The sequence below is a fragment of the Dendronephthya gigantea genome, unplaced genomic scaffold (genome assembly GCF_004324835.1).
Source record: "Dendronephthya gigantea isolate DGI-Jeju-01 unplaced genomic scaffold, DenGig_1.0 000125F, whole genome shotgun sequence".
Taxonomy (NCBI): Eukaryota; Metazoa; Cnidaria; class Anthozoa; order Malacalcyonacea; family Nephtheidae; genus Dendronephthya; species Dendronephthya gigantea.
The window spans coordinates 235,549-259,108 of record NW_021163135.1 but is presented as its reverse complement, the minus strand read 5'-3'; the positions used below and the strand labels follow the sequence as shown (position 1 = coordinate 259,108).

The window sequence follows — 23,560 nt, the reverse complement described above, 5'->3', positions numbered from 1 at the left end:
GTGATGTGTGGGTATGGGTGAGAATTCCTTGTGGAAACGAACTCGTCGTAAATCGCTAAAGAGTTTAAATCGCCTCATTTATATGGCTAGGATTTTAATGACAACTAATTTGATTCGCGGGAGTCTGAATCTATGCTACCTAGTGTAGATCATATAATTATACTCATATTAAATACAAACTATTTGACAAAGGTCTAGCTAAGGCCTCACCAAACATTAATGGTTTAGCATTTTAGGCATGTTAATGAGTTCGAATTTTTATTACTGAATCTGATATTGATATTATTTTAAAGATTATGTAAAGTCCGTTCTGCGTATATATTCTGCGCAGCAACATCATTTGTGAGGGGGAGGGGCGCGTTTTGTAAAACGCTGACCGGCCTGGACTGGACTGGACCCTAAAAACACTGATTGAGTCAGTGTTTTGTGAATCACTGATTGAGTCAATGTTTCACAAATCACTGACCGAGTCAGTGTTTTACAAATCACAGAAAGATCTTCGAAAATAATCCCGTAATGTACAAATTAATACTGATAAATTACCAAATGATTACAATTAGCCATTTGCCGTATAAATAATCATTATTTATTGTTCATTTAAGTGCAATACAAGATGTCGGCAAATTCGGTCCATGTAAAAGTCAGGCTTTCACACCTCTATATTCACGATTTACATCATGTTGCTTTCTCCTACATATGTAAATTCCAATGCTACTGGATTTAGTATTTACTGCGCTACGATCACTGAACTGGATATGATTAATTCCCGCCAGAAACGAGAATCCGCTGAGCTATATGATAATTCCTGGTGGGAATTATAATATAGTCCATGTATTAATAGTTTTTTAATTCCCGCCAGAAACGAGAAACCGCTGAGCTATATTAGGGAGTTTGTGTTTTTGTCAAAAACGACATTCATTGTATGCGACGGGTAGATCTAGAAAGGGAAAATTTAGAATGCTTATGGCTTAACCTACGACTTAAACGCCTTTCCAGACCTCCCTCTGGCCTAGCAATTTGTGTCGTATACCATCTGCCAGGTTTGGCAGTATCAGAGCACAACGACCTCAACGATTATTTAATCAATACTATTGACCAACTTCGGAATAAGCACCCTGACCATGGTCTAGTAATCTTGGGCGACTTCAACGATTTTGAAATACGTACTTTAATTACCACTCAAAATCTTAAACAAGTTGTTGACCAACCAACCAGAGAATCAGCAATATTGGATCTTATCCTACAAATATGCATAAATTATATAATTGCCTTAAAGTTCTCGCTCCATTAGGATCTAGTGACCACAATATCCTACTCTGGCTACCTTTTGCTGATAGCATTTCCAACCACAACATACAAGTGAAATCTGTCAAAACCTTAGTACGCCGCTACACTAAATCCGGGATAGATGCTTTTGGTAGATGGATTAGTACACACGAATGGTTTTTGTGTCCTTGTTCCCAATCCTACTGTTGATTGTCTAGCGGTTTCTTTCACAAACCAGTTAACAGAAAGTGTCGACCAAATTTTCCAACAAAAGACTCTAATACGTCATCACAACGATAAACCATGGATAACGCCCGCAATAAAACAACTTATCAAAGACCGACAGAAGGCGTTTCATAGGCACAACACAACCTTATGGAGATCACTGAAGTATAGGGTTCAGCAAAAGATCAATGCGAGGAAAATATCGTACTATAAAACAAAGGTGCAGCATTTAAAGAAGGATGACTGTAGCATGTGGTGGAAAATTGTGAATAAAATGGGTGGAAAATCCGAAAAGAATCACTCCTTTTTGCTTGAACAAGTTGGAAGAACCCTTGATCAATATGAATTAGTTAATGTTTTGAATATGTTCTATGCATCGGTGAATATTGACATTCCACCACTTGACTTGACTGCACTTCCAGCATTTCTTCCAACCAAAGAACCCGTTCCAACTGTCCAACCGCACGAAGTGTTTCAAAAACTTTCAGCAGTTAAACCCTTTAAAGCCCACGGTCCAGATAACATTTCTTGCCGTATCCTAAAAGAGTTCACCTACGAACTAGCCGAGCCTGTCGCAACCATCTTCAATGCATCACTCACATCTGGAATTGTTTCTGCAATATGGAAAGATTCAGACATTATACCGATCCCAAAATCACAATCTCCTACCTGCGAAGGTGACACTAGACCCATCTCACTGAGGTGGACATCCACCAGGTGGATGATAACTGATATTAAAGACAAGATCGACCCTAAACAGTTTGGAAGTTAGAAAGGCACGTCAACAACTTATTGTCTTCTGGATATGATCCATACCTGGTTGTGTAATTTAGAATCCCCTGAAAAATATCTTAGACTTTGCTTCCTTGATTTCGCAAAGGCGTTCGACCGTATAGGGTATAATTTATTGATATCAAAGCTGTTAGGCATAGGTGTCAGATCGTCTCTGTTACCTTGGATTATCAACTTCCTCACTAATCGCCGACATCCCGTTAAACTCGGGGGAGAAATCCAATTGGACCAATTTTGTTTTTGGTCATGATAAATGACCTTGATGTAAAAACACACGAAATGGATATTTGGAAGTTTGTGGACGATATATCAACATCTGAATATGTTACAAAAGGCAGCAATTCAAAGATTCAGTTAGGTCTGGATTCAATCAATTCTTGGGCTTCGAGTAATTTTATGAAACTCAATCGGCCAAGAAATGCAAGGAACTACGTGTTTGTTTCCTCAGGAGAACTCCCGAATTATCACCATTAATGATTGACGGTCATTTGATTGATGTTGTGCGGTCTCATAAAGTACTTGGTCTGGTTATTCAAAGTGATCTTAAATGGAATGAACATATAGAGTCAGTTGTATCCAAGGCTTCTAAACGTTTACATATCATCCGCTCTTTACGACGAGGTGGCGTTCCCGCGGAGGATTTACTAAGTATATATTTTGCCCTAATACGATCTGTTCTGGAGTACTGTTGCGTTGCATGGCACCACTCTTTACCTTTATACCTTGCTGAAGAGTTAGAGCGAGTACAAAAACGAGCTCTGAGAATTATCTTACCGGGCTATTCTTATAAGAGGGTCCCCTATACCTTTTGCGTGAAGCGTGATTGGCCTCATTTTCTTACCCGTGAAACGTGATCAGCGATTTATTTAATCCGTGATTCGTGATCGAAAAGTTTTACGTGAGCGTGAAGAAAACTTTGGATTTTGGCGTGACCTGTAAACGAGGTCTAGAATAAAGTGTGATTCCGTGAACAGCTATTTTTGCGTGAAACAGTAAGACTTTTGAGGATTTTATGGACTTCTTTCCTCGGGTAAACTATAAAGAACCACACTGTCCACACAGGATAATCAATAGAAATTCTACGCACGATACATTAACCTAGTTTGACTAGTTTAACAAAGCAAAGCACTGCAGCGCCAGCGATGTCTTATTACCCGCCCTCAAACAACAAATCTTTACTGCTTAAAAATACTTCAAACTTAAAAAGACTTTAGTATTAGTTCTATTATTTTACTGCATCCTGCCTGCCTGCGCAGTTTGAGAAAATGCGAAAATTGTAGATAAGTTTTGAGACCAATTAAAAATAATTATCCGTGAATGTCTTTTGCATTTTTGCGTGAATCGTGGTTGCTGTGAGTTTAGTGTGAATGTGAACGTTTTTTTACGATTTTCCGTGACTCGTAAATGGGCTAAATATTTTTACGTGAATGCAATTTGAAAAGGGGTATAGGGGACCCTCTTATAAGGAAGCCCTAGCACACCTTGGGTGTTCCAGATTGGATGAAAGACGAGAGCAACTTTGCCTTGATACAATGAAAAGTATAGAAAAAGGAGGACCTTTGGCAAAATATGTTCCATTGACCAGGGCTTGTACAAATGATTATGAACTTAGAAACTCGAATACATTAACAACAATAAAATGTTGAACAGAAAGATACCGCCGTAGTTTCTTTCCTAGTACAGTAGTTTTATTGAATAACAGTAAATAATTTCACGTGTAATATCTTAATACGAGTATCGTTGTAGTAGTGCAATAAGATTTTAAACTTAGATTTGACTTAACTTTTTTATGTGTAAATATACTGTAGATAATAGCTTAACTTTTTTATGTGTAAATATACTGTAAATAATAGCTACTTCCATAATTTTTGTAAACGCACCGTAATTCAATTAATTGCGATTTGCGAAGGTGTGTATTTTAAACCATTAATAATAAACCATTAATAATAATAATAATATAATAATTCCTGGTGGGAATTATAATATAGTCCATGTATTAATAGTCCATGTTTTAAAAATCACTGACCGAGTCAATGTTTTAAAAATCACTGACTGAGGCCCCGTTTACACTATACCGGATTGCTTCCGGAGTGGGTCAAATTTTGTAGCTTTTAAAAGGCAGTAAAAACTTTACTGTCAGAGATCAAAGTAAATATCAGTACCAAATCTGTCAAACTAATAAACATTTGCTACTAACCGTTGCCCTTTAAAGGCAAACGAAGATATCGTGGCAAGAGAATCCGGTATAGTGTGAACGGGGCCTGAGTCAGTGTTTTAAAAATCATTGACTGAATCTGTTTTACAAAGCACTGACAGAGTCAGTGTTTTTCGAGTCCAGTCCAGTCCAGTCCGCTCAGTGTTTTACAACATGCCAAGTGGGGGAGCAACTTTTGGAATGTTAATGAAATCGATATTAGCGCGTTGTATTACAAATGGCGGACAGTTCGGGGGGAATTTATTTGTTGAATGAGGACACGAGATGGCGACGCTAGATGGCGACGCTATTTGTCGTCGCTACTTTCTCGCTTGTCCTACAATTAGAAATATAATGTTTTAAATAACGGGTTATTTACAAGCTTCGCTTTATATCTTCTTCAAAATATAATAATATTTTCTTCAAAATATAATATAAGATAAGCATATTCATCACAGCCGGTCGAGCGAGAACGAGAAGAAAATAAGAAAATCAAAACGACACTGACGTCATGTAAAGATTTTATAACAAACGTAAACAAACATTGTTAAGCGCAGAATATATGCGCAGATCGGACTTTACGTCGTCTTTAATCAACGGTACAAGCTTGATGCTTCAATAAGAAATAACGAGCTTTATACACTCGCTATGACAGAGCTGCAAGAACAGATACGATAACCCCATAGAATAGTCGACATCCTTAATGTGCAACCTTATTAAGATGCAACCTTAATTTAATACAAAAATTTGCGAGGATTTAAGCTCTGGAGGATTAGAAGACACAATTAGAAGACATAGATGAACAGACTAGAATGAGATTCCAGCGAGGATTTCTGTTGAATATAGAATATATGCAGAATAGCGATTTTCTCTTCTATTCGAAGACTTAGTCTTGATTGCTTTACCTTTTATAATGAACCACAGAATCGAATTGGTATAGAGCCCATATAAAGAGTCCATTCCGCGAGTCCTCGTTTTAGCATGAATAAGACCGGAACAAGATGTCAATCAAAATTTTGTGTGGGCGCTCATCCCATGGTTAATCCATGATTTGATTGGTTGTGTTTAGCTCAGGGTTTTTCCCCTTCGTTCTATATCTGTCTTGCAGCGGAGTTGAAGCAATCGTATTATAAAGTAAAAACGAAAGGTCATGAAAAAGTGAAGAGTTATGTGACATAATTGCCTGATGTATTTAAAGCAGTGTTCATCGCTACCACATTGCGATGAAAGAGAACACTCGGTGAGGGCTTGCTGATAAAACGATTCGCTCATCGTTTCGCTTCCTTAATTCCATGAACCAAGGAATGCGTTTGCCTTAATTACATCATTACATAAAGCAAACTTGAACTGAGCCCCATCATCAGTGAGTCAATCTCCGGTTTGCGAGGAAGAGCTTTGAAAACACATCTCGTGTATTCCGAAAGAAGGTCGACAAATACAGGTATTAAATGCAAAAAATACATAAGTATTTTAACATTATTCTAGCTGTACAGCAAATTTATCGCACATAAAGAGAAATGACGGTGATGTAGCAGCTGTGATAGCATATGCATTTGTGTATATATTATTTGACATTTTGTAGTTCAACACAAGATTTTTCCACAGGCTGTCGAAATCCATGAAAATACTTCGCAATTTGTCTGGACATAAAGTAAATGCAATAGATCCAGGCCTGCTTCTATGCATTATATTAATCATATAGCATTCTCAAATAAGCAGTGGATTTAATTTATCGCGCCATTCTAGATGATACAAGCAGAAGCAGTGAATAACTGCAAACTATTAATCATTGAAGTATATATTTGAAATTATTAGTGCTTTATTCATATTCATTATAATCTTATTCAATTCGCTCGGTGTTAAAGGCATAACCTTGATTGTTTGGAATGCAACTCGAACTCTTTGCTACAATTTTATGTTTCAGTCTATTTTGTATGAAGAATAAAAACATCATAGCTTCTAAATGTCGCTGGTTTGCTATGCGTGTCATGTGCAACCACACTGTGCTTTCTTATTTAAAGACTATACAATTATAACAAATGGTAATTGTTTTGTTATTTTTCTTCGCGGTATTCAATAGAAAGGTTGGTCATTTTAACAAAGACGATATTACCTCATGAGAAGGGAAACACCCTTATACCTAGAATTAGAAAAATTACAAATGGTTTTCCCCAAACCTTTCTACATAGTTTTTCTATAAAGGCAAAGTTCACCAGACATTTATTACTCATTTTTAAATGTCGTGGAAAAAGTTGCTCGCTTGGCTTATACTTTTTCGATTGGACGATGTTAATTTCTCTTGACGGTACATTTGTGAGGAATTCACTGCGCGAGGCGTGTTCCCTCTTCCTGGAAATAGTATCTAGCCAATCTGATTAACTGCCAGGTGTCAAGTAGGTTGTCTCAGAGCAAATTCAGACCGAGATAACTTTTTCGATATATAAGTTATTTTTGGTAAATGTACATGTCATTAGGCATATAGCTTGATTCATTTCAACTACGATAGCTCCGATATCACTAAAGCAATATATCTATATTTATCCATACAACAATATTATGGAAAGTGATAACCTATACCTGGTGATGAAACCGATTTGTCGAATAAAGATAGAGATAGCATATATTTATATACTTTCGTACAGTCTTTAACCTTGTAACATGAAAACATGAAAAATTTTAGTTAAACTATCGAGGATAGCATACTGCATGTGTCCATTTAAACTGTATGCTACCGTTAAAGTTAGTTCACCTATTAAATTCAAGGAAGCACAATAAAATGGGCGAACAAACATAGGCTTAAGAGTAAATCTAAATAAAATAAAATAAATTAAAGGCACTAACAATTGGGACGAGTAAAACTAAGTAGAGTGAGCTTATTCTGGTTTTCAAATCTAGTTTACTGAAAAGCTCAATACAATTACTGGACTCGTCTGGAACGCGGAAGAAATTGGAAAGCGAGTCTATATAGCAATATAGGAATTAGGAAGTCTCAATATCTCCATGGCAGTTGTTTGGCTAACATATATGAGAATAACTTCGCGATCCCTTAAGTAAATACAGTTTATATATAGCTACCATTTTTCTTCGCCCACCAGTTATAATAAACTTTCGAAGGTTCGAAATTTCTATTGCTATCTTAGCAAATTTATTGTCAGAGTCAAAATTAAAATTAATGAATATAAATATAGTTCATGGAGGACCTTCTTCATCGCGGACCTCTTGGAATAGTCCATTGTCAATCGTAATGGCATATAACCTATTGTCTTCATAGCCAGCGATAATTCATGCAACACAGTTTAAAACTAATGAATAGAAATATTCTCCATTCTTTTACGCATAATACTGCAGTATTGTGATGTTATCTAGAGCATTACCATATTATTATCACAGTGTTACGGAGAATACAGTTTCAGAATTGCAGGGTCAATCATACTCGGAACTATTTTAGTCACATCGTATCATATCATATCACATGTCAACCGTGCAAGCATGCGCAATACTTAGCTAATTGTTCGTGTTTCATAGTTATGAAATTGAGCAGAGAGCATTCGTATTTGGACGCTTTTTTATTAGTGACCTATCATTCTTAAGTTAGTCCTTTTCACTTTTTTTGAAATTTGAAAGCGATTGATATAAGGAGGGCGCGAAAGTTCTGATATAAGAATATTTTGGTAAGTATATATATACTGCATGATGGCGTGATACTAGGTCATGAAGCAAGGAAAAGTATAGCCTAGCTCTGCACACAATAATCAATTAGCTGTATGATTCTAAAGCCGAAACCGAAACGTTTGAAAATGAGTAAGATACAACAAAGTACACAGCAAAATATTCAAAATTGGATGAAATCTTTGGCCTTTATTCTAGACTTCTACAGTGTCAGCTCAAATTCACGTGAAACAAGCCTTTTGCATAAATTAGTATAGTTCGCCTATTAATTTACACTTGTTCAAACTCTTGTCAAAATAGTGTTTTTTGTGCTGTTATAGCACCAATTCACTTGAATCCAAACGTTTAAAATGTATCAAGGTGTTGTATGTGTGTCCTGTCTCAATGTGAAGATTGTATGTCAGCCTGACTGAGTCTAGAATAGATTATACATATCTAGCCTATAGCTTGGAAAGTATACCGTATACTGTATGGATAAAAAGCTCATTATTTACAGCATCAGATAAACTACTTATACTTGTACCTAGAGATAACTAACGAAATAGCTACAAGTTGAAGTACATGCACTGAACATAGCGCCCTGGTTTTTTGAATTATAAATCACAAATGTTTTGCATAATATATTTGTGTGTTAGCATCGGCTTTTCTGAACATTTTTTTCCGTGTAGTCTAATACTTCATCAAGTTTCACAAAGATGCGTTATATTACGTCTATTTGTACATGCATGCATATCACCCTTCCCACCTAGGAACTCCATTGTGCATGGTCTGGTCGAATTTATGATAAAAGCCTTTCCGATTACAAAGAGCTACTGAGTTTCGGTTCCGGAATGAAACCTTTAAGATGCACCAGCATGTCTGTGTTTATGCTGCACCCATTCTCCAAAGCTCTTTTTACCCACACCGATGTCTTCTCTAAATATGAACTATATTATCTTTTGTTAGAACTCCACGGAATTTCGAAAAAATTATCGCGAAGAGAGAACCAATAATCATGGCTCACAATAATGCTCTGTATTATCAAACTCCTCTTCGTCAAAACTTTGAATTATATTCAAGTCGGCAGTACCATGGTCAACAGTTTAACTACCAAGTAAGATTGCAAAATATTTGTATACGATTTTTTATAAATGCGAAGTAACTTAGTATTACTGGCTACACAATCATATACTAACATGCATAATGGAAAGATCTAAATAATGAAAGGGCTCAATTTTGGAGTTTGAGAGAGAACAATTGTACGTCGATTGGAAAAGGAAAATTAACTTGTCACATCTATTGGGGGTTTTATTTTGAAGTGTGTCTTTGCTTGTAAAATGTATAATGTACGTCCTCTAAGGACAGAATTAGTTAATTGCAACTATATGTGTTTCTTGTTGAATGGCACTGAAATTGGACATTATTAAAGTTGTGTACGAAAGCCCTTGGTTCGACTCTGGGTAGGTGCTGTTTCATTCCCAAACTTTAATGTATTTATTCTTCATATTCAAAGGTTTCTCCTGAATTAATTCAGTAAGTGAGGCTAGTTCAGTTAGCGAGCATATATATATATGGATTGTTCAATATAACATTTTGTTATGTCTTCTGGTGACATGTATCGATTCACCAAAGAAAAATGAAAATTGTTCTGACAACTGCATGGTTTGAAATATTGGATCTCTATTAGCAGTTTTTGGCATAAAGAATACGCTTACCATTATAAAAACGCAGATATGGTGGTTTTAAAGTACTTGTTATACGCCATTTGCAATGAACTATATTCAGTTTTATAGTCATACATTGATGCAGAGCCGTTTGTGACCATGCAACATCATTAAACACTTCCAAGCAGAATAGCAGCAATTCAGAATGCATGCAGAATAGCAAGTTCAAAGGGTTCAACAATCTGCAGCATTTTCATTTCTGTTTGTGCGTAATGAAACATCATCATACTAGCGCTTCCTTGCCATTTAATCCATGAGCATGTCAAGGTGGCTGATGTGATTGAATATCTCTATTTGTGTGAAGTCAATAATTTGAATACAGCAATAAGGACAAATTTACATTTAAACTATTTCTCATCGGTGAAAGCACAGTTAATAGAATATACATGGTTTCGAGACTAAATAAAAGTACAATACAACTAATTAACTGTGTTATTGTCCAGGTTTTTGCAATAACTTGTTCACCATAATTAAGACAAAATGGAAACTAGGCTTTAAGTCGCCTAAAAAGCTCCTACATGTATATCGACTTCCTTCAACACGTAGCTATACCGAAATAATGACAACCATTTCACCGTTATGTTGAATCTGAGATAAAGCGAATACATAAATGCAGATAATAATTAGATCAACCTAATTGATTTTAACCTATGTAATGTCTATAAAGTTAGTGTTCACTGAAACTCAGTTTTGCATTTCAAGCTATTCAAATAATATATTTGAAAAATATTTTTTATGCATAATCTGGAATCTGCTTACTGGGATAGGAATGCACACGAGGAATTTTGATGGACAATTAGCAAATTGTTATTGCAATATCTCTAAACTAATGGAGAATAATTTCTCCCTTATTAATATAGTTAATGGATAACTTGGGTACCACTTAAAAAATTTGTCTTACACAAACAGTGATAAAAAAGTGGCTTTGATATAATGCAATCAGGAGTTTTTCACTAGTTTTCATAATGCATGCAAGCGCTCCAACACCAGAGCAACGAATAAATAAATATAATTCTTTCGAAACCGGATTTATTGCATGTATAAGAAAGTCTAAATAAGTTATAACTTTGTAGATTAGATGTACGAACGGTGATGACCTGTGATGTACAATATTTAAATTAACGCCTCCTGAGAAAACAAAATTTCTCGATTTGAAGCTTGCTTGCAGATAGATATATATTATATAGGTTATAATCGCCCTCGATTGCATTTCTTTATTTATATAAATATATACTTTAAACAATTTGAAAACTGTGGATAGACAGGTGGATTTTTAGGCTTATATTTTTACTTTCTTTATCATCTTCTCTTTAATTTTTCCAAAAGATCTGTATGAAACTTGCATAACTTAGTATGTTTCTATTAAGTGCCTTTTAAATTGTCCATGCCTTAATCGATTTCGTCTTGTCTTGTTGGGAACCGGATGTCGTCCTTTGATAAACAACATAATTATAATTGTTTATCCACAACTTCCCAAAATTCCCAACACATAAGCCTATATCACCACTATTTTGTTAATATGTATACTCATAAATGTAACTTTGTTTCAACATCAGAGTCAAGTGCTGACAAACCAGTAACTTGATGTTATTTTCAATATATAAGCTGCATTTTTTAGTTAAGAAAAGCAAAGTATACAGGCCAGTTCATTAATGTATTTACTCCATATATTAGCATATGAAGCAAGGAAAATCTAGCGTGCTTTCTGGGGCTTTCGAAATGCCCAAATGAGGATGCAGCTAGACGCGCGTGTCCAATATACCTACTTGAAGTGACATTATCAACGGTTGAAACGGAAAGTCTTGATATGGGGTGACGCATCTCTAATATTCCGCTGATGCTATTAGCAGAATGAGTTTCAAACCACAATGTAGCGTATATGTTATTCGTGGTGCATGCCGCAACTTTCACTTTTCTCATGTGCTCAGATCAATATATATCATTAGCGATTTTGAGTTTCTGATTCTCAGGAACCTCATTTTCTACAGCTTCTCTATCACTTTCATAGATGCACGCAGATCAATTCGTATGGTTCAGTTCACATATACTGACTTAACAATAACCGTATCAAACGCTTCGGTATATAGATGCTAGACATATGTATTATAAATTAGATCGGTTGTAAATTTGCATTCGGCCTCAATTTTATTCTCTATTTTATCATGTAGCCGTCATTACTGCGATACTGTGATAGTTTCTTGTAATTTAGCTACTCTATACAAGTCCACAAGTTACCGTCAAAGGGCAATATTTGCACGAATGATACGAATCTGTCAGTATCATTTTCGAAGGTGATACAAATTTAAAGACAAAGACGACGATAAATCGTGTTCCCTATAAGACTGCCGGTTTACATGAAGGCTTCAGTCAGCCCTCAATCGAAGCTTCTCTGTTATATAGGAAAAGCTTCAACTCTAACACAAATCCATCAAGAAACTAAAACATTCGGTGGTCCAAACATTCATGACTTATGCATGACTCATGACTCATGACATCTTATGAACAATATATATTTTGGCAATATGCTTGTAAGCCAGATAGACATTATGTTCCGATAATCTTATCAAAATCCATCACATCATATGATTCTGCACGTGAACAAGTTGCTAAGTCGCACGATAAGGAAGTGTTTTATACTATTTTTATGGGGTTATCAACAATCTTGTGGGAAGTTCTGAGCATGCGATGCATGCATTCAGCGAATCAGCGCAGAAAATATCTTTCGTGCTTACCTTTTAATTCTGCGTATCAGAGTGATACTGCGTGTACATGCAGCTAAGTCAGATTGAAGAGCTAGCCGTAGATGCACAATTGTAAGTGGACAAAGCTTATAATGGTTGCACCAGTTTCAATCACATCGGGTATTAAAATGTGCGATGATAAACTACATGTTTCAGACAAGTAATCACACAGATTTACGATCTTTTTATACTATTGTGAAGATAGGCTGCAAAGCTGATCTTGTGGCGAGATCAAATGATTTGTGATATGCAGCCGGATCCGTCGGATTAGTACACTAGTATATTACTAGACCATGCTGATATATTATACGACGAACGTCAAAACTATAAGCGCGAAAGGTAACCTATTCAAGCCAGAAATTTGCAAAATGCAAATCGATTTCGAATCTTCTCTTCTGTCTTGCGCGTTCGGGGTCTATATATAGTGTTTGATGTTTGGAAGGAGATTTTTATTCAATCAGCTGTATGAGAATGTTTGATACGAAATTGCAACATTTAGTGTCAATTAATACGGTTTACTGTTTTGGCGGCATATGGAATCGTAAGATCCCAAGTATTCTTGGGATATATCATGTATAAGCACGATCATGCACCTTCTATCAGGTTATATAAATCTCATATTACATAATTATATAACTCATCTTGAAGGCACAACTTATCAATGAAACAATCAGGAACCTTTCAGCATATTTTCTCGTGATGTATAATTATATCATGTATACCGACTGTATCAAGCGCTGATTCTGAAATGGTAGCATTAATAATACAACGCAAACTTGTACTTTCGATTCCTTGCTTGGGGTGGAATAACTCCCTAAAATGCCCTCTTGACATTTCTCTTTGTCGTGCGACCGATGGAATTTGCATCCGGTTTCTATGCATGTAATTTATGGTATTCTGTGAGAAAAATAACAGAGCAATTTGTTTAAAATGCATACCATATTACCATTTGCATAAGATACCACAAAACAATTTAGCTTCATGAGATTTATCTGCTGAAACGCTCCTAAAGCAAGCTAGTTTCGAAAGCCGTAGAGAAAAATTCTTGGATTTGGGTACGCCTCGAGGTATGTTTTGTGCATTTGATACAGCATGACATTGTGTGTATTTAAATCTTCGCTAAAATTACCTATTTATATCCTATACCTTAATGCATTTTATTCGTCATGCACTTACTGCTATACACTAATATACACTGTGTCTGCGCTTAAGAGCAAAATTTTAATATAAATCTCATTCAGACAGCTAAATGTGAAAGCATCAAAGTTTGATATGTGATATTCGAAACGCGACAAAATATTTGACCACGACCTCCCGGTGACACCGGATGACAAACGCAGTGTTCCAGATCGCTGGAACAGCGCTAAAACACACTTCAAGTGTTGTTTAAGCATCGTATTGTAAACACAATCTTATATAATCGGCGGCTAGCTAAACTGTATGCCGAGCTTGCAGATGACCAGTCGAGAGTTGCGTTGATATTTCTGAATGGCATTTCATTGAGCCAAGACCATCGTTCTGATGTGAGTATATTTTACAATCGCTGTCGCCTGTTGCTCGGAATTATGTTGTTTGGGGCCCATAAGCTTTGACTGCGTTATCGTATTAGTTGATAATTCTGTGACTACGCGTTGTAGCCATGTAGGGCGAAAGAATTCCTTTGCACTCTACAAAATTGAATATACGTCTTGACGAATTCAAACATTCGACAATGTTCAATTAGAATTGCGATGGGCATGGCTCTTCTTAGGTCACGTAAAGTACTAACGTTAAATACTTCGTACCAGCCTATTTGAAGGCTGTCTAGACCAGGGTTTAACTATACAAACCTCGCTTGCTATTTTCTGTCAGCATTGTCATGCAATCGAAAGTGTCTAATGGATAATAAAATATATATGCCTAATATGCCTGCAGGATTTGTCATAATAAGCGCGGTTTATCTTGAAGTAGTACTTTCTAAAAATACGCTTTGTAATATAACTATAGTATAGGTGTTATCTTAAAGCTTGTTCATGTTTCCTTCGACTAAGACTTTGATGATGTTAACACGATAAGGATTCGCTGCACAAGAGGCACATGTTCGGATTTACTAAATTTACCAGCTGCAGTTTCTTATCAGTAAAGTTTTTGAAATGGTTTCCAAAACGTAAATATCACACGTCTGTGAATATTGCAATAACAAGTTGACAAGTTGTTCGATTATATGATTCATTGTATGCAACTTCAATAAGTAATTTTGATTGCCCCAACCCATCTTCGTCCTTCGACCCCATCAATTAACAATTAAATATAATACTGAATAAAGCTAAGGCTTGTTTAGCCACTCTATGGAGGCTCTTGAACTTAAAACAGCGTGGAGGTTGCGCATAAAAAAAGTTTATAATATTTGCGATATATGTATATATATATAGAGAGAGAGAGAATATGCGAAGGCTTATAATTATAACAAGTGTACATTGTCTTACACTACCAGGTGATCACGCGCTCTATTTTAGCCAATCAGCGCTCGATTCTATCGATTGTATCTTTTGTTAAGAACCATGGCTGTGGCATAAATCTCAAACCGATATATTTCAAGAGGTTTTTAGCTATTTTCACCCAGAATTTGGTTTTTATTTGACAATTACTTCCAGTCCTTTCCCGCTGACAGGATCATCAGCTACCTTATAGTCTCATGCATGTCAAGTGCCGAATACATGTAAATATATGGGTATGCATCCAGTAGCTTCAGAGAGGCATTAATTTGTTCGCAAAAGTAGTGTGTTTGAAGTTAAAATCATGTGTCGTTTCTGTGAACTTAAACAACAATCGACTTGACGATTATAGTAAAATAGTAAGTAAAATATTTTAAATATATAAAGATAGAGAATTAACATATCAAGCATTAAAGGCGTGTATATAACTATAGCTGTAGATCTCTGCAAGTTGAATAATTTTAGCGGTTGTCTGCACCACAAATTGCAGACAGGCATGCATGCATGCATGCACTGGTGTGTTTCAACTGCATTTATAGAACTCACAACTAAACGGTGTTTAACTGCTAAAACGTATATGAATTTATGAAGATATAATCATTGATTTTGATTTCACTATATTGTAGTATACTCGTCATCAGGATACACTCCTAGTTAGATATGAGTTCATCAAATTATGACGGTACACGAAAGATAACTAGAAAAACACGACATTAACATATTTAGTGTTAATTTAAATATACAGTAAGCAATTAGATATTATGATATTTTAAGTTCCTTAGTCTTAGACACTTTGACTATATATTGAATAGCAAGGAATGCTTGATGCAGGAAGAAGAACCAGTGTGGAACTTTTCGATAATGCTGGTATTAAAAACAAGTTGATTAGATGTTGTTAAGTATTAATTTTTGCAAGTGAAGACGCGTATGCATACGAGTGAAATACATATAACATCGCTTTGATATACCGTCTTTCCTTCGGAGTTTTATCTTGCTGCGAAACAAAAACGTTGCTATTTATAATAAGTTATGTTTTTGTCATTAATTATATAGTTATAGAACAGAAGGATTATTTCGAGTATTTGTATATCAGTGTATATAAGTGTGTCCTTCAAACAAAAATTGTAGCTACCACTAATAGTTGTACCTACTGGCATCTATATGTCCTAAGTAAGTTAGTCGTATATATATAGCTTCGTTTCATAAGTCAGAGTTGCGTGCATGGAAAAAGTACCTTACATCAGCATTACATACCTGTACGGTTTTAAATGAGAGTAATTCGCAGTATGTCTATATATAGCATTGTGCATAGCAGGTTGCATGCATGCATGGTTAATTTTTATTGATCCACACATTTGTTTGCCAATTTGTAATGAAACATTCCATGCAAGACATGAAATTGACTTTCAATTTGGGGCAGGCTATTTAGACACGATTCATGACACGGCTTGGACTTCGCGTGCTTTGGTATACGGTATAGTATATATAGGCCTTGAGTAAAATTTGCCAACATGCAGTATGTTGTTATACCTGTCAGTTGTGAAATTTCATGTAATTACAAGTCGTGCATGCAGTTCTTTCAAATACAAGAAATTAAAATCTTATTGAACTTGCAGAAAAAGCCGATTAACCTCAGCTTATATGTACATCGCAACATTGTCATGCAACATGCCCAGCATTTCGCTGATAGAACATCGTCTTAATCAAGTATCCTAATCATGAAGCACTGTTGTATTTCGTAAACTCATGTCGTGTCATTCGTTGTATACACATGTGACGTTTTATTTATTACAGTATAACGCTTTTAATTTTGCCAACGACCACTTCGCAAATCCAAGAATACTGCAATAGGTGGCAATAAAATATTTAGATTTAAGCTTGCATGCGTATATATATACAGTATGCAAGTATAGCCATAATAATATCTCAGTTAAGCTGTTGATTTAATTTTCAGTGATATTTTCATTGTTTTCAAGTAAAATTTAATTTGGGAACACAGTTTAATTAAGCTGGTTTTGTCGGCTTTATTCACCGCTTAAATATTTCCAGCATTCTTTTCGCTATAGTCCAAATATTTGGTGATTCTGAGAACAACATCTCCTAACAAACCATGCAAATCGTGAATGATTTTCATGTGGAGTTGGTATAGCCGAAATACGATCATATATATATGTATACCTTTCTGTAATACTGGGTTGACATGTTTACTGTCTAAATAGAAATTTATTGCGTTTTTGCAAGAACCATTCAGTATTGATTTGAATAAGAGTAATCCCGAGTATGTCCAGAGATTATGTATAGTGTGTGATATGTTGAGACACGTTGGAGTCATCTTAATAAAGAATGTGGGATTTAATTCATGTTAGTCAATAGCCTTAAGACATGCATGCATGCATGTATATATATAACGTAAGCGTATGTAATAATATGATATATATATATATATATATATATATATATATAAATATAAATATATATATATATATATACATACATATATATATATATATATATATATATATATATATATATATATTTATATAGCAGGGGGATATTTATTTGTCGTAAGGCCGATACACATTATAAACATTCTTTGGAAGGAAAGTACCATGAAGATTCTATGAATTTATTATAAGTATTTTTTAAAGGCGTATCATTAACGTGCAGTATATGGTACACCTGTGCAGTATTGATAGAAAAATGTGGAGCGTTGAATGCGAATGGGGGGTTGGTTGTACATGTCTAGTGTTTTTGATAAGAAAAATTCGAAACATGCAAAATTTGAGCAGAATTTATCTCTGCATGATGAAGACGTCGCATTGTTATATGAGCAGAAGCGAAGCTAGCGCACAGACTTCCACTTTAATTATTCTAGATGTATACTAATCTCATTTTTTCCTTTCAGTCAACCTTTATTCAATCCTCAAATATGAAACCTATGGCAGATTTTAGTTCACCAGACGATCGTCCACTAAATACATATTTATCGGTAAGTTTAACTGCACCACATCTAAATCAGCATAATTTTATATCCGATTTCGATTAGTCGTTCGGAGAAATTGACCCTATATATACTCATTGCTCAAAACTGCATGACGGCATTGGTGAACCCGCATGTATAATAATAATATTTTATATCCTATCCTATCTTATAATAGAAGGTTTATAACAATCCTTATACTGAAAGTTAACGAGAAATTGAAATTTAACACACATTACTAATATAGCCGAATGAGTCATCAATTGGATATGGGAATGTTCAAGAATGCGGTGTGCTTGATGACAGCTTGGATCTTGATATCGCCTCCCTAATAGATTTAACAGATGAGGAACTCGAAAAGAACTTTAAATTTATACCGAATCTGTCTTCAGACGAAGGTATTATACCTATATATATTTATATATATACATAGTCATGCCCATTAAGGTTGTCCGGTTGGCAAGTATATACAGTCACGTGATGATGTATAATATATGCGTAAACTCGTGTGCATGTGCTTGATCTCATACTGTGCGTGGGAATTTCGCGTTTCCTTACTACGGTTAGCGAAGATCAAAATGCAAAGACCTTACTCTGATTATTTGCGATGGAGAATGGTGTATCAGCGTTTATTTTACGAGAAAAGTCACCATGAAATCGAAACACAGTTTTTTGTTTGTCCAAAAACTTTTTTTGCAGTTAAAACAAATTGCATGCCCTGCAACAAAACGACAATCTAAGGCAACAATTCAAAACTTAGATTAGTGTATTCCATCCAGACCAGCTGTTTTTCCTCGACGAAACAGGCATTGTATGTGTCAGTTGTCATATTTTGATAGGCACGATTTGCAGGTACATAATTATACATAATTGTACCATAGTTTATGTAATATGCATATAAAATAATATCACCCACTCCATATTGTTGGAGCATAAAATTTACGACCATGCATAATAATGAAATTAAAAAATGAAATTCAGACCTCTTGAGGGAATCTTAATTATTCTGCCGCATGGTTAAATTATGCAATTATCACCATAACAAGAACAGATTGCGGGTTTTACCCATTCAAATAATTCATTTAAGATTCATCCCTTTTTAATCTTTCTTCCGGGTTTTTTAGTATGCAATTCGCAAAGAGTTTTTCACTCGATACAGCTGATATCACGGAGTGAAGAGGGGCCAATCTTGTATAGCTATAGTCGCTCACAACTGAAGATGTTCCTCTAACGCTGTATCCATACTGACAATTGTTTTGTCCTTTAGAAAGTTGTTTAACTGAAAAATTAAAACCCTGTGCGCATGCAAATCGTGCCTATCAAAATATGCCAACTGATACATGCATGCAATACCTGTTTCGTCGAGAAAACCAGCTGCATATGGTCTGGGTGGAATACACTATAATCTGAGCTTTGAATTGTTGCCTTAGATTGTTGTTTTGCTAAAGGGCAATTTGTTTTAACTGCAAACAGCAAATATAATATAGGGTTATACAAATGTTGTATGGCATATTCGAGGTTATAAACCAGAAAACAACACTACAATATCGAGTTTATCACAAGATCTATTTATAAAATTAAAAAAGACTGACATACATACACCCGTATATATACACCCGTTTGCAAAAACGTTGGCCGCAGATAGATATATAGATAGATACCCAAAATCTAATTAGAATTGCATATGTTGTGTAATATGATTGAAATCCCATGCAAATATAATCATATGCAATTCTAATTAGACTTCGAGCATTTATCTATCTATCTATCTGCGGCCAACGTTTTTGCAAATGGGTGTATATATATATATATATATATATATATATATATATATATATATATATATATATATATATATATATATATATATATATATATATATATAATTTGGTAATTTATGCAATTCCCTGAACTTTATTTCTCTCCATTTCCAGGTCGATGGCTCGGATTCGATATTGAACATATTTCTACTACTTCTAACAGGATAGCTACCTGTCCTGAAGGTGAGTCAAAGTTCATGTGCGCTTTAAAACCGTTGCAGGATATAGATTATTGGTTCAGCACCTTATTCGGCACTGATTTGAACACAAGCTTGAACAGTTAATATTGGGATGTTTCGTTTCGATTTTAATCCAACGATTTCAACCTAAAATACATTTTTATTCAACATGCACCTCATCTTGGACCAAATGTTTACACGAGTTGGCCTAGCTTGCGTAGTCCTTCCACCCGGCTTGTCGGATTCCATTCTCACCACGTGTACTTTAATTTACTTTTGCAGCATTTGTTGATGATTTGGATTTTTTGACCGGACAAGAAGGGGAAGAACCGCCCCCAACACCTACACCAGAGGAAAAGCACGGTAAGGAGTCAACACGATGAAATTTATGATGTGCACTGCAATTGTGCTAATTTTAAAGTGGAAGTCAAGTCCGTTCTGCGCATGCGTTGGTTCTGCTCATAACAATACGAGGTCCGGCCTCAGATATAAACTTTGCCCAAATTTCGCATGTTTCGAATTTTTCCCATTAAAACACTAGTTCATATTCGATATTCATATTAATTCAAAGGCATAGCGACTCTAGATATTCAGACAACACAACGTATTTCAAAAAGTATACTGGAATTTCAAAATGTAAACAAACCGTCTTTTTACGGATTGACTTCCACTTTAATGAAATGATTTACCTATATGTAGTGCATGCAAATTTAATCGCATGATAGAAGTCTTCAGGTGATTATAAAAATCTGTCGAATAGGTCCGAAACAAGAATGAATAGAATGTTTAAGCTGCCCTCCGACTTGAACTATAACCGAATTCGTAAGATGAGTGAATAAAATGTTTAATTTTTGCCTACTTCGTTGTTATGGAAAATACAAAACTTTTAGACGTTGAGCTAAATGCAGTCTTAAAGTAGACTGTATAGTAAATAATTGAATTCAGTAAATGTTAATTGCAACACGGTGTTCAATAAGTAAACGCATCTAGAAAAGAGCTAGAATAACAAAACTAGAATTTTCAATCTGTAAATAAACTGTTAAATATTTATATCATTCGCCGTCTGTTTCTTCCCAAAAATCGTTTCCATCTATGCCCTGTAATCTCTATATTTAAGCTTGGTGAGGTATCCACTTCATTCGATCGCACCGCAAATATTCATATTCATTCGTGTTTAAGAAAGTTGGAAATCATTAACGAATATTTTTTTCCTTTCTGTCTAGTCGTTGATCAAAGATTGACCGTACCACCAAAAAAGCCTGGTATAGTACAACGAAAACAGCCAATAAAGCGCCCACGCCGCCCACGTCCACGCAATCGAGGTTATTATTTACTTCTATAATTCATCGTTTTCCTTTTCATTATTGGTAAAACAGGTTTCGAATTGACACAATACTCCTAAATTTTCCAGGAAACCGCTCCATTCACCTATGGGAGTTTCTCAAAGAAATGTTGAATAACAGTGACGAGAACAAAAGCTATATCAGGTGGATAAGCAAGAGGGAAGGTATCTTTCAGCTTGTGAACTCAAGCGGAGTGGCTAAACTGTGGGGACAACGCAAAAATCGTAAGAATATGACGTACGAAAAAATGAGCCGTGCATTAAGATACTATTACGAGAAGGATATCTTAGAAAGGGTTCCCAACGCTCGTCTCATTTACAAGTTTGGTGGTAAGACGAGACCTATTGCAACGGAAAACGGCGATGACTCTCTGTCTGATTCAAGTGAGAACTAGATGATTGAGCTTGATTTTTGTACAGGGCAAAAATTAACAATATATATATATATATATATATATATATATACTACTTATAATACATTGCATTTGCACAAAAATTGGATAAAAACGTTTGGTCTCATATCACTTTTTAAGAAACAATACAGTTTAGAAACTTATAATCTGTATGATATTATATTTACAATAGTATATAATTGTTTTGGAAACTTTAATGCTTAGGTGAATGGCACCGAAATGGAGAATTGATGCTCTCTGCATGTTGTATATTATATATACTGACTGTAAAATAATTTTTAAATATTTTATATCGCGTTTTCCCTTAGATATAAAGTATAGGCCTATAGAATTTTTACTTTTTCTAAAATCCAATGTATACATTTTAATTTCACATCATCATGGTATATAGTTCGTATGCTAGTATATGTCCATGTTCAATATATTTCATTATTTATAAATGGAAATCATATACCGATTTGCTTTAAAAACAATTAATAATGGGTGTACTTGAATCTAGAAAGTCCTGTTGAAAGAGTTTGTATAGTAGCTTTGTGACACCGAATCACACTAAATTTTTTTCAAGCTAAGATTTAGTTGTTAGTCATGTTACACTGTGCAATTTTTCTTGCAACTTATAATCCAATTCTGTCTTTAAAAGATGTACATTTAGCAAAATTTCTCTACTAATTCATATCTCTAAAAAGCAGAATTACATAAAATCGCAAGTGGCAAGAAAAACTGTAATGTATATAACACGAGCATTTAAATTTTGGGGAGGGTTCTCAAACCCAAAGGTTGAGACATTTAATTTTGTAAAATAATTGTAAGAGCCTTTTTATTAATAATCTTTATATGATTTCTGTAGTGCTTTGATTGAAAGTCTGGTATTTTCTGTACTTTAACCAACGCGTGTCTAAGCTTATTTTAATAAACAATTGTTAATTAAGAAGTGGAACGTTTTATTGGGGAACTTAAGTAGTAGGATGGGAACACACTGACGACATCAATACCATGCTTCATTGAAAAGAAATGAATTATTAAATACACCTATATGGGAGTATTAGACGTGACTATTACGTCCTATGTAGAACGTCTGCATTTCAGGACCCAGTGAGCGCTACATCAAATTAGGCTCTATAGTCTATAGAATTGTCCCTAAACGTAAAAACAATGTTTTCAACGTCCTAAATCTCATTAAATTGGTTTTGTTGATAAATGATAATATAGAACAACGCTTCACCATAACATTAATTTAAAGGAGTATTCCAACCACGTCGTTGTCGTGTTGCCGTGCTACATGTTAAAGTCCGTATTAAATAGATTTCAACGTGTCAAGTGGTGAAATGATTGTTTGTCAGAGTTGGTTGGCGTGCCCTCAGGGCGTCAAACTAGGCCCTCATGGCTCTTCATTATTGATTTACTGCATGATACGAAAATTCTGACATTAGATCTGTTAACACAATGTGTATAACATTTTTTAACATTTTATCTTATACTCATCTTCTGTCAGAAACGCAGTATTGTCTAAGTTGTCTCTTAACAGCGTATGCTGCATAATTTCAGAGTGAATCTACGTATCGGTTTTGCTCAAAACGATCGATGCCGAGCCCGCACAGTTACGAATTGCTTCGATTTCAGATTTATCCTATCATGTTGAATATTCTCGGGTATTCATTCAGAACCATAGTGAACAAATATTGTATAAGATATGTCGACAGGTTTTTATATTTAAAGAAATATGGCAGCTCAGAATGTAAACAAAGTGTTTGTTTTCGTCAGC

General features: G+C 35.1%; 1 protein-coding gene across 4 annotated transcripts; it reads left to right on the top strand.

Moving 5' to 3' along the window:
• The first annotated feature begins 5,616 nt into the window (after window positions 1-5,616).
• Window positions 5,617-22,640, top strand: LOC114535812 (ETS-related transcription factor Elf-2-like). 4 transcript variants are annotated; one of them, XM_028557133.1, is made up of 8 exons: window positions 5,617-5,918; window positions 9,092-9,239; window positions 17,970-18,053; window positions 18,292-18,442; window positions 19,979-20,047; window positions 20,326-20,406; window positions 21,267-21,365; window positions 21,455-22,640. In XM_028557133.1, exons 2-8 carry the CDS (start codon window positions 9,141-9,143, stop codon window positions 21,778-21,780), a joined length of 909 nt encoding a protein of 302 aa, XP_028412934.1. In that variant the 5' UTR covers window positions 5,617-5,918; window positions 9,092-9,140; the 3' UTR covers window positions 21,781-22,640. The 4 variants fall into 4 exon arrangements, with proteins under 4 accessions (XP_028412934.1, XP_028412935.1, XP_028412937.1 ...); XM_028557134.1 differs by lacking the exon at window positions 5,617-5,918 and adding an exon at window positions 8,018-8,148; XM_028557136.1 differs by lacking the exons at window positions 5,617-5,918; window positions 9,092-9,239 and adding an exon at window positions 13,506-13,657.
• Window positions 22,641-23,560: the final 920 nt, after the last annotated feature.

Coding starts and splice junctions, on each gene's coding strand:
- LOC114535812 (XM_028557133.1), top strand. CDS start 9,141: ATGGCTCACAATAATGCTCTGTATTATCAAACTCCTCTTCGTCAAAAC. Junction 18,443..19,978: donor GAATCTGTCTTCAGACGAAG/GTATTATACCTA, acceptor CTCCATTTCCAG/GTCGATGGCTCGGATTCGAT. Junction 20,048..20,325: donor GATAGCTACCTGTCCTGAAG/GTGAGTCAAAGT, acceptor TTACTTTTGCAG/CATTTGTTGATGATTTGGAT.